The following is a 12,285-nucleotide window of genomic DNA, read 5'->3' as shown; positions in this document are numbered from 1 at the left end:
CCTCCAGTGGTGGCATGGACGCGTAGCCCAGGTCGGGCTCGCCATCCAAAACCGACCACATGGCGAACACCTGTGAGGGAGCCCTGGCCTCCTGTGGGCGTCCCCAGGACGTGCGTATGGGGTCCCGTACGTCCAGACACAGCGGCATGTGAAGTTGAGGCTGACCGGAGGAAGGCTGGAAAAACCGCCCACGCAGTAGGGAGCTAGGGGGAGGAGGGGGCTCGGCCCAGGCGATGCCCCACTTCTCCACGGCCCTGGCCATTACCTCCCTGAACTGCCTTCGGTAAGGCTCGCCTGGCGGGCCTCCTGAAGCGGCCTCCTGCTCCCACATGCCCTCACAGTCCTCCTCGTCACTCAGTTGGACCACGACGAGGTCCTCACGGTCATAAACCGGATCGTATTCCAGGCTGCCCGCGTCAACCTCGTCTGGCACTGGGGAGTCACCCCACTGCATTGGGCGAGACTCCCTCGAAGCCCAAGAGACGACGTGGCCTCCAAGCCCAGCCGGGCTTCCCATAATATAGAGTTGCAACGCACTCCCCGCCTGGCCACACCCCCCGCCTGTAAAACTAAGAGCCCTCCGGTCATTAGCTTGCTCTGCAGATAGAATGGAGATACTCTAGATCAGAGCAGTCGAGTAAGAGAGTGGCGGCGCCCGCCAGGGGAGCTCCAAAATGCGTGACATGTACCCAATGAATAGCCAGGAAGGGGGCTCACGCAATGTTTGAATGCATAAAATAAGGCTGATAATATACAATTTGATTCTTTAAATGTCTGACCCTTTCAAAGTACATCACAAACAGTCCATTTTGCTGCAACTCGACAGCGCTGCTTAATCCAGAACCTTACTTCCGGGAACTTTTGTGAGGTAAAAAAAAAAAAAAAGTCCATTGGAGTGAATGGATATGTCGCAACTCTTCTATTATACTACTCTACTCTAGATATACCTATACCAGGCCTCAGCTAAAAGTGTGTGTTCAAGAGCACTATTGTCAAAGAATATTGAATAGAATGGCAGGAAACATGATAAAAATGCCTATATTAAAAAAACATTATTTTCCACACATTATTGTGCTTGTCATAAGCAATAGTCACCTGCTATAGCCATTCATAGAAGCTGTGACTGCCATTTGTTAGCCCTTGTTTATTTAATAATGTAACTGGTGAGTTTCCCCAACATTGTAAAAGAGAAGAAAGAGAAAGAGAATTGATCCAGCAACATAGACTGAGCAAGACTGCAGTGCTGATGTCATTTCCCCTGGAAACTGGCATAGCCAAACTGTTATTCAATGCTTCTTTATAAACATTGCCAACTGTGTAACTGTATCATATTATAAAATGTTTACTGTCTTTCCAATTCTAAAAATAGAAAAACAAAGGTCCAGCATTCGCAATGTCCTTTTGCCTTTTAATAAAAATGGGTCAGCTATCGAGCACAACAGATGCGTTTCAGCACAGCCATCATCAGCGTTGCGTCTTTCCACTTTTGAGCACAAACCAGCACACAAATGACTTTTTAGAAAACATAACATTTTGTTGTCAGAAAATACGCAGAGTAGAAGATACACAACATCGTGTAAAAGTACATGGGGAAATATAGCTTCAAATATCCAAAATCAACCAAAAAAGTAACTTGTACTGCTGCAGGAAAGCATACAGCAGTGGACACTACAAAGGGAAAATGCTTCATACAGAGCAACAAACTAGTGATTTGAGAAGGCACACCATGAAAACCCGAACCCATAACCATAACCTTATGCAGACCTCTAGAGCATGCTTAGCTCAATGAGACGCCCAGCAAACACACCTAATGTGCCAATTAGGCACACTGCCATAAACACACACAGTAGAATGTGATCCAGCACCATGGCCACAAACTTCCACTCCTCAGCAGCCTGCGAAAACAGAAGGCACAGCATGTCACCCACAGAAACATGACTCAACGACAACAAGCACATTCTCACTTCCAATTTTAGCTATGAGAAAGCTCACATTGTTGGATTCCTCATCTGATTTCATGGTTTCTGCGATGTACTTGATTCCCTCAATGGCACTGCGCACATCAGGATTCTTGGTAATGGGTGACTGGTAGGGGATGGCAGCAGGCGTGGGGTTGCCAGAAATGTCTGAGATGTCAAACTCAGCACCATAGATACTTTTATCCCGCTTCTCCTTGCTTGGTCGCTTCATTGTTGAGAAGAACATGATCTTGGGAATGGTTTCGATAAAAATCTGACATGAAAGAGAACAGAAATACACAAAGTCAAAGAGTACACACAGCAGAAGTTGAGGATTTAGGGGGGGGAATCTGCCTACTACCACTAGATGGCAATATAGTGCAAAGGATTGATAAGGATTACACCATGTTCTTCAATGGTTTTCCATGCTCTGGGACAGATTGTCTCAATTCTAGCATGTAAATTCTACCCAGTCTACTCTACAACTATGATAAAACTCTTAATTGTCTTCCTTTCTGCTCGTCTGCTCACAGTGCGGACCCAGTTGGGCATGGTGTGTGTGCTTGGGGAGCGGTGGTGGGTGTTGATGACAATGACAGTAATGATGATGGAGGCAATGACGAAGACCATGGTGAAGAGCATGTATTTCCCAATGAGCGGTACAGCGCTGGAGGTGGAAGGGATCAGCTCCACAATGACCAGCAGGAACACAGTCAGGGACAGCAAGACAGAGATGCTGAGGGTCATCTTCTCACCTGGGGAGGGGGGGGGGGGGGTGTCAGAGTGTATGGGAGTTGTCAGGATCAGTTAATGTCAAATTAATCAATTAAATCAAGGTGGCTTGATCAGTTCATATTGATTCCACACATTTAACTAGTCTAAAACTCCCCAGAATGTCATGTAATTTCAACTGCTATAAACAAGATACATAACACAGGATGTGCTGTTTTTCATTGAACACATGCAGATGTGTTTAAAGAGAACAAATCTTCACATAAATAATGTTTTGTCATTATTACATTACATTACACTACATTACGTCATTTGGCAGACGCTTTTATCCAAAGCGACTTACAATAACACATTTTTGTCAGCAATAGAGCAATCAACTATGGAGCACAGTCTATGACAACTACAACTTCTGAAGGAACAGTGGTACAAGTTTAGGTTAGTGGTACAAGTTTAGGTTAGTAATTTTTTTTTTTTTTTTAAATAAAGAAAGAGAGAGAACGAAGTTAGATCAAGAAGGGCCCAGATGGAGCCTGAAAAGGTGTGTCTTTAGTCTTTTCCGAAAGATCGGCAGTGATTCAGCCGTCCTGACCGAAGATTATCATCTTTCAATGACAAAACATGGTATTTAAAAAAAATCTATTTAGGATTGTATGCTAAAGTCTTTGTGGACCGGACTGGAGCTGTCAAGCTCAAGCTCATGATACCTTCAATATGTAATCCTGCAGCCACAAGGGAGAGCTGCCGTTTACGTGAGCCTGGACCAATATTTGAGCCCTCTCTAAGCCATGCAATCAGGCATCCACATCTAGTGCTGACAACACACAACTGAGTCCATGTGATTGTATTAGAGCAATAATTGCACTAATCACCAATCCAAACAAACCATTTTAAAGGAATGAGAGGTACAATTTTTCCAAAACCATACAATACAACACAACATAACAAGGAAACATGTTCTGAGACCGTTTCTCACAAATACAACACAAAGCGCATGTTGCTTTTGTTGTTTGGCGAGACCATTGAATTGCGGAGAGAAGATGCAGCAGCCTCTCCTCCACAGCATCGTGTCAGCAGCCGTATCAGAAACAGGGATCATGTGATGTATTATACATTAAAGCAAGGGGCTGCTTCCAGACTATGACAGCACAGAGGGACCCTGGGTAATGAGGCAGCCCTACACACTGGGAACATGGCCAGATGTGCAGCAGTGGTTTCTGTCGCGGCCGATGTAGGAACACCTCAGACTGTCAGAATTGAGGACGAGCCCTTGGCCAACAGAGGTGTCGGCTGAGGATTCACATAAAAATGGTGAATTAAAGGGCCACTTTGCCCATTTTCAACCAGCTTTGTGTCATTACAAAATCAGTAGAAGTGCAAGTGCAAATGAACAATGTTTAACTTCCCTCCATTTTGCCTGGACTGAGAGCTCCCTGTTCATTCACAGAGCTTCCTGGTCCAAATTATGTCATGATGATGTCATTTGGAGCTGTTTTGCCATGGTGTCACTATTACTGTCACTATCACTATCACTATTACTATCACTATCACTATCATTATTGCTCTCTCTACCGTCAGTACTGAGCTCTCAGTCCAGGCAAGATGGAGGCAAGATGGAGGGAAGTTAAACATTGTTCATATACTACTGATTTTGTAATCATACTATATTATGAATGATGTATTATGATGCTTGTTACCGTCAGTGTCTTTTGTCCTGTTGTGTTTCTTATGCTGGCTGCAAACCAAATTTCCTTTGGGATGACAATACATTTGAAGTTGAAGTTGAAGTTGAAGTTCTCACGTTAGAGTGTCACAGTACCTCACCCCTGGACTAATTTTAGGTTGCAGTGCCTTGCTGAAGGACACGTCGGCAGTGATTGTGGGCATCAATGTAATACTAGTCACACTCCTCATAAACTCTCATTTATACCAGGGATTGAAACTAATAACTCTAGTTTCTAGCCAATCTCTCCACCTCTAGCCCAAGCTAATGCTGCATTTTCTTTTACTATGACATTGATTGATAACTTACTCGCATATCCCTGAAAAATAGTGAAACTATTGACATACCAGAGTCTGTAGGAAGATAGAAGACCAGGCCAGTCAGGAAGGAGAAGAGCATGCAGGGGATGATGACATTGACGATGAAGTAGAGGGGCAGGCGCAGCATGAGGAAGTGGTAGGTGATGTCCAGGTAGGGCGTGTCCGGGCAGCAGGCGTAGGACACCCAGTGCTTCCAGCCGCGGTAATCTTTCATCACCCATTCTCCACTCTCCATGAAGTTACTCAGGTCAGGGCGGTCACTGTCCTGGTGAAGAGGAGCATGACGGAGGTGTAACATGGGCCAAAAGGGGATGTGCTGTTTGTTTGGATACAATATGATAGTCAGGCTAGGGATGCACGATATATCGGCAATCATATCGGTATCGGCCGATGTTGGTCATTTTTTAACATATCGGTCATATCGGTATCGGTCAGATGTTGCAATGTTAATATCGGTTATCATTATCAGCCAAATTCTTCACATTGATATGAAATAATGCAGTAAATCTATGATTTATGGGCTTTTCCAAAGGCTTTGCAAATAAAGAAATGCATAACTTTGTCAAATTCAGTGTTAACATGTGTTTTTCAGTATGTACAAAATGTGATGATCATAAAAATGTGGTTTTATACAGATCATATCGACATCAGTAAATATCGGTTATCGGCCATAACAGGAATGTTAATATCGGCCAAAATTTTCATATCAGTGCATCCCTAAGTCAGGCATTATGTAAAGCCATTTATAGGGATGGGATGATCTGCGTTATCTCACAATATGATTCAATACACCATATGGGCCTCACAATTCGATACAAAAACACTAGTATGATGTAACAAATAAAGGTTCAACCGCTCTGCAGAATTCTGTTTATTTCTGAGCCACTAACCTTTATAGCAATGGCACTGGCTTGCTAGACCAGCCATTCCCAACCTGTGGGCTGGGGCACACTGGTGGGCAATGAAGGTTTTGCAAGGGTGCCGCCAAATAATTTGCAAAACATTGTGATCTTAGTGGGATTTTATTATTATTATTATTATGAGAATGCATTTCTCCATTGTTGAATGATACTGTTATTTAATTTGTAATCAATTATTTGTTAATTAGGCTATTGCAGGCAGCCCCTCACTTTTACTTTCTGATTTCTGTGTGGTGCTGATGGATAGCTCCTTTTATCATTACAATAAAAAGTGCTCTGAGACATTTTGGAGATTTTCAAGTGGGCCATTAGTGCTAGACGGAAACAACAATGTAAAAATGTAATTCAAAGTGCAAATAATATCATTTGGATGGAGAGCTTGTGAAACTGTGCCATCTGTATTAACAGCAGAATACTGTAGCTAATATTGTGATTGATTTTTCTGCCTCACGATAGGCCCTACATACACTGTATACATTTTGTATAGAGCTTGCGGGGTTGACGTCACGCCGCGTTGCATGTTGGGACTGGGCACCATTAAAGGAGGCTAAGGATCTGGATACCTGAATGGATAATATTATCGTACATGCAAACCTTGTGATGTGTGTGTGTTTTGTTGTTTTTTTGGCAAAAAAGTTGGTTTCAGAATTGTTTTTCCATGGTAGGTCATGCTACTGCGTCAAGGACTGCCATAGTACTTCACACAATTGTTCGGAGAGAAAACTACAATGGAATATGTGTTTTTGCCATTCCTGGTTGAGGAGCTGACGAGTGTATGGTAGATGACAACAGCGTTTACCTGTGTTGTTGACCCTCAGCTACACTAGGTATCCTCCAGCAGTGGCCTTCAAACATGGCGCTCCCGTCCCAACATGCAACACAGCGTGACATAACTCTGTGAGCTCTATTGCGATATATTGAATTGCCCCCTCCCTAGCCATTAATGTTATCATTGATGTGGATTTGGTATAGGCCTATTTGTATAAACACTCAATGCCCGATGCGGGTTTGTGAAAACAAAATCTCTGATTGGCATTACTGGATTGATTTGAACCAAGTTGCCATCGTAAGTCCAGGTGCCCAGCTTGATAGTGCAGTTCTGGAGGTCGAAGGGGAAGTGCAGCACGATGATCTCACAGTAGCTCTTGAAGATGGCAGGTGGGTTCCATGTGATCATGCCAGTATGTTCCAGCAGCACCTTGGTCTCATGAATGATAGCAAAGTCACCATCAGCACTGTGAGCACAGACAAACACAGGCAGCATCGACATGGGAGACAATGTTAACACAGGGGGACATCAGTGCCCGGGGCCTCTGTCGCACAGTCCAACCAACCACAGCACAGACTGGCACAGGTTGTTGTGGCAGCGCCGGAGCTGGTTGTCAGGGAAAAACAGCAGTGTGTCAGACACAGCATATGGTGTGGGGGGAACCTGCGATACAGAGGCCAGATTTAGCCTGATGAAATGTGAGCTTTCACACTCTGCACAGAGGAGAAAAGGAAAGTGTGATCCAAAACACTGATAGGATTTTTCAGTCTGCCTGGTGGTTGGATGCATTATGTCAGGTGAAATTGATCATACTAAAAATGGATTTTAGAAAAATAAATATGGGTTAAATATAGCCTGATGATAATAACTTACTTGTTGTACAGAACCAGATCAGGCCGCCAAATGTCAGTGGATGGAATTCTGATCTTTTTGATTCCACCATAATCCTCTGGGTCCCATAGCAAGTTCACATCTTTCCATCGCTGGAAAAACAAACAGAGAATAGAAGGGACACTCAGCCCAACACATACTTGAAATATATAGACCAAATCAGCGGGATGTTTACATTTACTTCCGGGTACCCCTGGGTCCACACATTATAATGGTGGTGAACGGCACAAACTGACGTGTTGAAGACAAAAACAGACAAAGACAAAAATGGTTCGTCCGTGTTGTGTTGTTGTTTAATATCATTCATAACAACACTTTCACTAACGTTAGTGGAGACCAGACTAGCTAATTTACCTGTTGGACCAGACCAGAGTAGACTTGAAGCTAAATTAAATTAACGTCGCGTCAGTAGCTCTGTCTGTAACGTTAACGAGTCTGCAAAAAAACAGCGAGTTTGACAGACAAACAAACGTTATTAGCTAGCTAACACTACATAAAACAAACACAGAATAAAGGCTAGATACGTCGGACAAGCATGTTTACCAACCGTTTAACCATTTAAATTGAAAGTAGTCGGCCGAAAACAACGAGAGGGTTTGACAGCATTTATTTGACAACACGCACATTTAAACCTGCCGCCTTCCCCAAGTGGTACCCGGAAGTAAATTTGTTTACATGGTGACGTCACGGTGATAATAGGCTACATGCACAACTTTTTTACTTCCTGAAATTAGTACAGCTTCTTTATTTCCTGTCCTACACTATTGGATGAACTGATTAATCAGGTGTGCCTGATCATTGTTGTGACTGCAGCACACCTGACATTAATCAGTTCATCCAATAGCGATGACAGGAAATAAAGAAGCTGTACTAATTTCAGGAAGTAGTGGAGTTGTGCATGTAGCCCATTACTTTTAAGTATTTATGTGAGTCAGTTAGGTAGGCCCCTTGAAGAGATGGGCCAACAGGACAATCATTGTTGGTGCACAGCCTACGGTTTGATTAGCCTCAATTAAGGGGTGCTGGAGGGGCTGTGAGCCTGTGACAACTACGGACCCTACGGACACAGAACAATCTCAACTTGGAGGGGACCGATGACACGTTATCGAATAAATCTAACATTTATTTATACATTTAATTTCACAAAGTCTTTCACATTTCCCACTTTCACTGAATGCAGCATCACCCCCCCCCCCCCTTACACCGGTAACGTGATAAACCACGTATGCGGACTTGACATACACGGCTCTGGACCATGCTCACCGGATGTAGGGTACACGCCAGGCTGAGGCCTGTGTGTGTGGTGGTGCAGGTGCACTCGAGTGTAGGCTACTTCCCATTTGGCGTGCGTGAATATCTTTGCTAGTAAGTAATTGTCAATACGTTGAAGTAACTAGCGTTTAAGCTAACTAGCGTTACTTACCTAAGAAGAAAAGTAGCCTATTCAATGTTCCACTTTTTTCTGTTTTCAATGCCCCTCCCCCCCAACCCTGTCTCTTTCGGACTTGGAAAACACTTTGGCTGGTGGAATATTGATTAGAAAACACCAGAAATGGATGGAAAGCGGGAAGAGGAGGTTTCTCATTACTTTTTTGGAAGGTAAACAACCCACCCTCCAAACAATCAACATGTTCCTTATTAATTATATAGAATCAATGCTTCAACCATGTCGTTATGCTTCATTTTTAGGCTAGTATGCACGTATTGTTTTTATACCAAATAAATCCATATTATCATCGCTGATTATGTAAATTGTCAACCAATCTCAGGTCAAGCTATCATAGCTGAGCCTTACCCTATAAATACTGTAGCGACCCGGGGTTTTAGATAGGAACTGTTGTGTGGGGTTGTTCCTGGGGAACGGGGTGTTAGTGGAACTTCCTGTCTGGTGATGAGTCAGTCTGAATGAACAGGAAGCGGGGAAAAGCTGGCAGCTAGCTAAGAGCGTGACAACCGCCTAGAGTTGTAAGATAATAACTGTGAATAAAAGCCTGTACCAACTATAAGCCTCTTGATACCGGACGAATACCAGAATCGTCACAATACTAATTCCAACTGTGTTTGGGCTTTATACAATAGGCTACAGGTTCCTCTTCATGACAATTATAAAAATATATAGGCTATAGGCTATTGTTAGAATATGTTAGAGCAAACCTGTTTCAATCGCACGTTGCTGCTGACAATCTGGTTGACCTCATCCTGTGGATTGAGACAAATTTGTTCAGATTCTTGTTGACAGTGAGTGAACCTTAACAGACATGAGGTGATATAGGGTGACATGTCACATGATCATCTCACCACACTGATGAGCTGGATGAGCTGAAGGCCAACAGTAACCACCACTGCGTCCTTGAAGTGATTGACAGGACGGACAACCTTGTTGTAGCCAGTGAAGAGGGTTTTAACCAGGCGTGTTTCATCAGTGGAGGCCCATGCAGCACCTAAAACAAACGGGACACCAATGAGTTACCAATATATCGGTGGCAATGAATGTGACTTTTGGCTCTTCGAGAAGTGGTGTCCCTCATTTTGCATTCAGGAAATGATGGGCTAAATTTGACACATAAACTAATTAAGAGGGCAGCAACTGAGTTTTCTTTTTCTTTTTTTCCTCATAAGTGCCACTGCCGACTGCTCATGCCAAGGTTAGATCATGGTGGCTGCTGACTGCTCATGGACATGCTGAGGTGAGTGGATTAGGAAATAACTGTGTCGTGCCAAAGTGGAATATTGCTTTAAGAGCATCTGATACCTGATAGAAGTAGATTTAAAGAGTCGAAAATAGACTTCTCTTATGACACATAAAATCTCTAATATGTCCAGATAGTCTTCAACTTTGTTTTTAGTTAAAAATGTGAGGAAAACCTGTAAAGTAATGAAAGGACCTACCATGTCAGATGCTAGGAGAGATGTGGAAGGGTCATTAATAGAGATAGAGTTTCATCTCTGCTTATGCTATTTCTGCTACATATTTGTCACAAGCCAGAGCTGTATCCCCTTTCATTTTCCACCTGACCTTGAAATGAAGGTCATTTGACAGCAACATGTTTTCTGAATGTTTAATGATTCTCGAGACATTCAACTCAGTATACTCGGCCTCAGGAATTGCCCATAGATAATTATGCAAGTGATTTAATGGAGAAAACAACAACAACAAACGTCTGTGGTCATATCGAAGTCGAAAAACAAAACAGTACATATGCCCTTGTCAATCAAAGAGACAGGAGACGAGACATGAAAAGTTGCTCATGATTTTAGATGTTTGAATTAGATCAGCTTTCTATGACGTTGCAGCAGTTACATTGTACATCATTAATGAGAAAAAAGATGTAATAATTGTTAGTTTACTCTAAATTAAGATGAATATGCTGGAAATGGTACAACTTAGTTAAGTAAAAAGGACATTTATTTATATACATTTAACCAGCACACACACAGTTTATAATATATCATTCCTTACCTGCGAGAAATATAAGATGGAAAATGAAAAATGAAGAATCCATTCTTGCCAATATTATCTTGTGAAACCAGGCATCCAAAGTGAAGATCCAACTTCAAGACGTTGCCTGTTGGCCGCTTGTGAATTAAAGCCGGTCAACCAACTGAAAACATTCTTACACTACTGACAAGGACAGGCTCTCCAGTGGCAGCAGCATTGTTCATATCTGCAGCGTATGTGAGTGACTGCCAATGCTTGTCATTTGAGACGGCCACATTCTTTGTCATGTGTTATAAGATCAACATGCCAGAGTAATCTAGCACTGAAATATCCCATCGTGAAACAGGCCACACACACACACACACACACACACACACACACACACTACGGACAGCGACAATGTGACTGCGGTGATGCCACTAGCGGCTGCTTTTAGTTGCATTTGTAGTTGAGTAGATGATCATTATTGTCACTGATGTATCAATGATAAACAATGCTAGAAAACATGTGAAGGCATACTTAATTTAGCTCAATTGATTTAGAATGTATTTACGGTATCTTTATTGTTCTGTAGTCCCGTCACTGTTCCCCTTTTAAGATTGAAGAGAATTAGGAAAGCTAACCAGGAAACTTTTTTAATTTGGATTTAGAAATGATTGTCACACAACGCTTCTTATGTCCAGTTGCACACCCCAAAGAAATGATCTGTGATAAACCCCAGATTTTCAAGATTTTCAAACAGCCTTGTGTTTCCCGAAGGCCATGCGTTACACCCCTGTACCCCCTCTTTACTCTACACCTTCCCTACCCTGTTGAGCCTGTGATGGGTCAGGCAACACAATTTCCTCACATCCCCAATCCGTTCAATCAGCCAGTCACTCAACCACGAGCCTCGTTCATCTCACTTAGGGACAAATGACCATTTTGGCAATGTCTGAATTAAGAGAGATTTGTCTCAACCCCCGCCAAAGCCGCTCCACCCAACTCCTCCCTCTCCAGTCACTCAGGCCTTCTGAATTGTCACCACCATGTATGCACTGTGTTGCCTTCCTCCAACTCTGTCACGTAACACAGGACATCATTGAATGTGCTCAGTCAAACCAGTGCCACATGGACACTCCTGGTGCTCTGTCCAATGTTAATTACAACACTTTCCATTCTATGTATGACCTGTATTTTTATTTTTAGCTCTGTGGTATATGTGATTAAAATGGCCATGCTGGATATTATGCTTCTATGAAGATTATGAGGATTAGGGTTTTCATGGAAGAGATTATTGTGCCTGTTATGTTATAGCCTATATATTGTTTACATAATGTTCCATCTCAAAAATAGCAACATCTCTCAATGGGCAGTACTGTTAACTACTGTTATGGAACATAAAATCAAACATTTTTGTTTTGGTCTCCTGTATTTTGGTTTTACACTCTTCATTTGTATAGTTTGATCTGTGGTTGATCATTTATCAATATATTTTCTAAATAATTTTGTTAGGTTTTAAAATGCGAGCTGATAAAAATCACAGTTAATGTAATG

General features: G+C 42.6%; 1 protein-coding gene across 1 annotated transcript; it reads right to left on the bottom strand.

Moving 5' to 3' along the window:
* Nucleotides 1-1,508: 1,508 nt before the first annotated feature.
* On the bottom strand, nucleotides 1,509-10,879 carry LOC310778438 (acetylcholine receptor subunit alpha-like). The gene is made up of 9 exons (XM_083638868.1): nucleotides 10,771-10,879; nucleotides 9,609-9,751; nucleotides 9,465-9,509; nucleotides 7,293-7,402; nucleotides 6,690-6,885; nucleotides 4,758-4,995; nucleotides 2,490-2,713; nucleotides 1,993-2,232; nucleotides 1,509-1,895 (listed from the first exon to the last, which is right to left on the bottom strand). The coding sequence occupies exons 1-9, from the start codon at nucleotides 10,811-10,813 to the stop codon at nucleotides 1,767-1,769; spliced, it is 1,368 nt and encodes a 455-aa protein (XP_083494994.1). The 5' UTR covers nucleotides 10,814-10,879; the 3' UTR covers nucleotides 1,509-1,766.
* Nucleotides 10,880-12,285: the final 1,406 nt, after the last annotated feature.

This window comes from Poromitra crassiceps, assembly GCF_964638095.1.
Source record: "Poromitra crassiceps genome assembly, chromosome: 6".
NCBI lineage: Eukaryota > Metazoa > Chordata > Actinopteri > Beryciformes > Melamphaidae > Poromitra > Poromitra crassiceps.
The sequence above is the reverse complement of the archived record's forward strand: the minus strand, read 5'-3'. Positions and strand labels throughout refer to the sequence as shown.

Excerpts from the sequence above, each read along its gene's own strand:
- LOC310778438 (XM_083638868.1), bottom strand. The coding sequence starts at position 10,813 with ATGGATTCTTCATTTTTCATTTTCCATCTTATATTTCTCGCAG. Across the intron at positions 9,510-9,608 it reads TCATCCAGCTCATCAGTGTG|GATGAGGTCAACCAGATTGT; the intron begins GTGAGATGATCA and ends CTCAATCCACAG. Across the intron at positions 6,886-7,292 it reads GATCTGGTTCTGTACAACAA|TGCTGATGGTGACTTTGCTA; the intron begins GTAAGTTATTAT and ends CTGTGCTCACAG.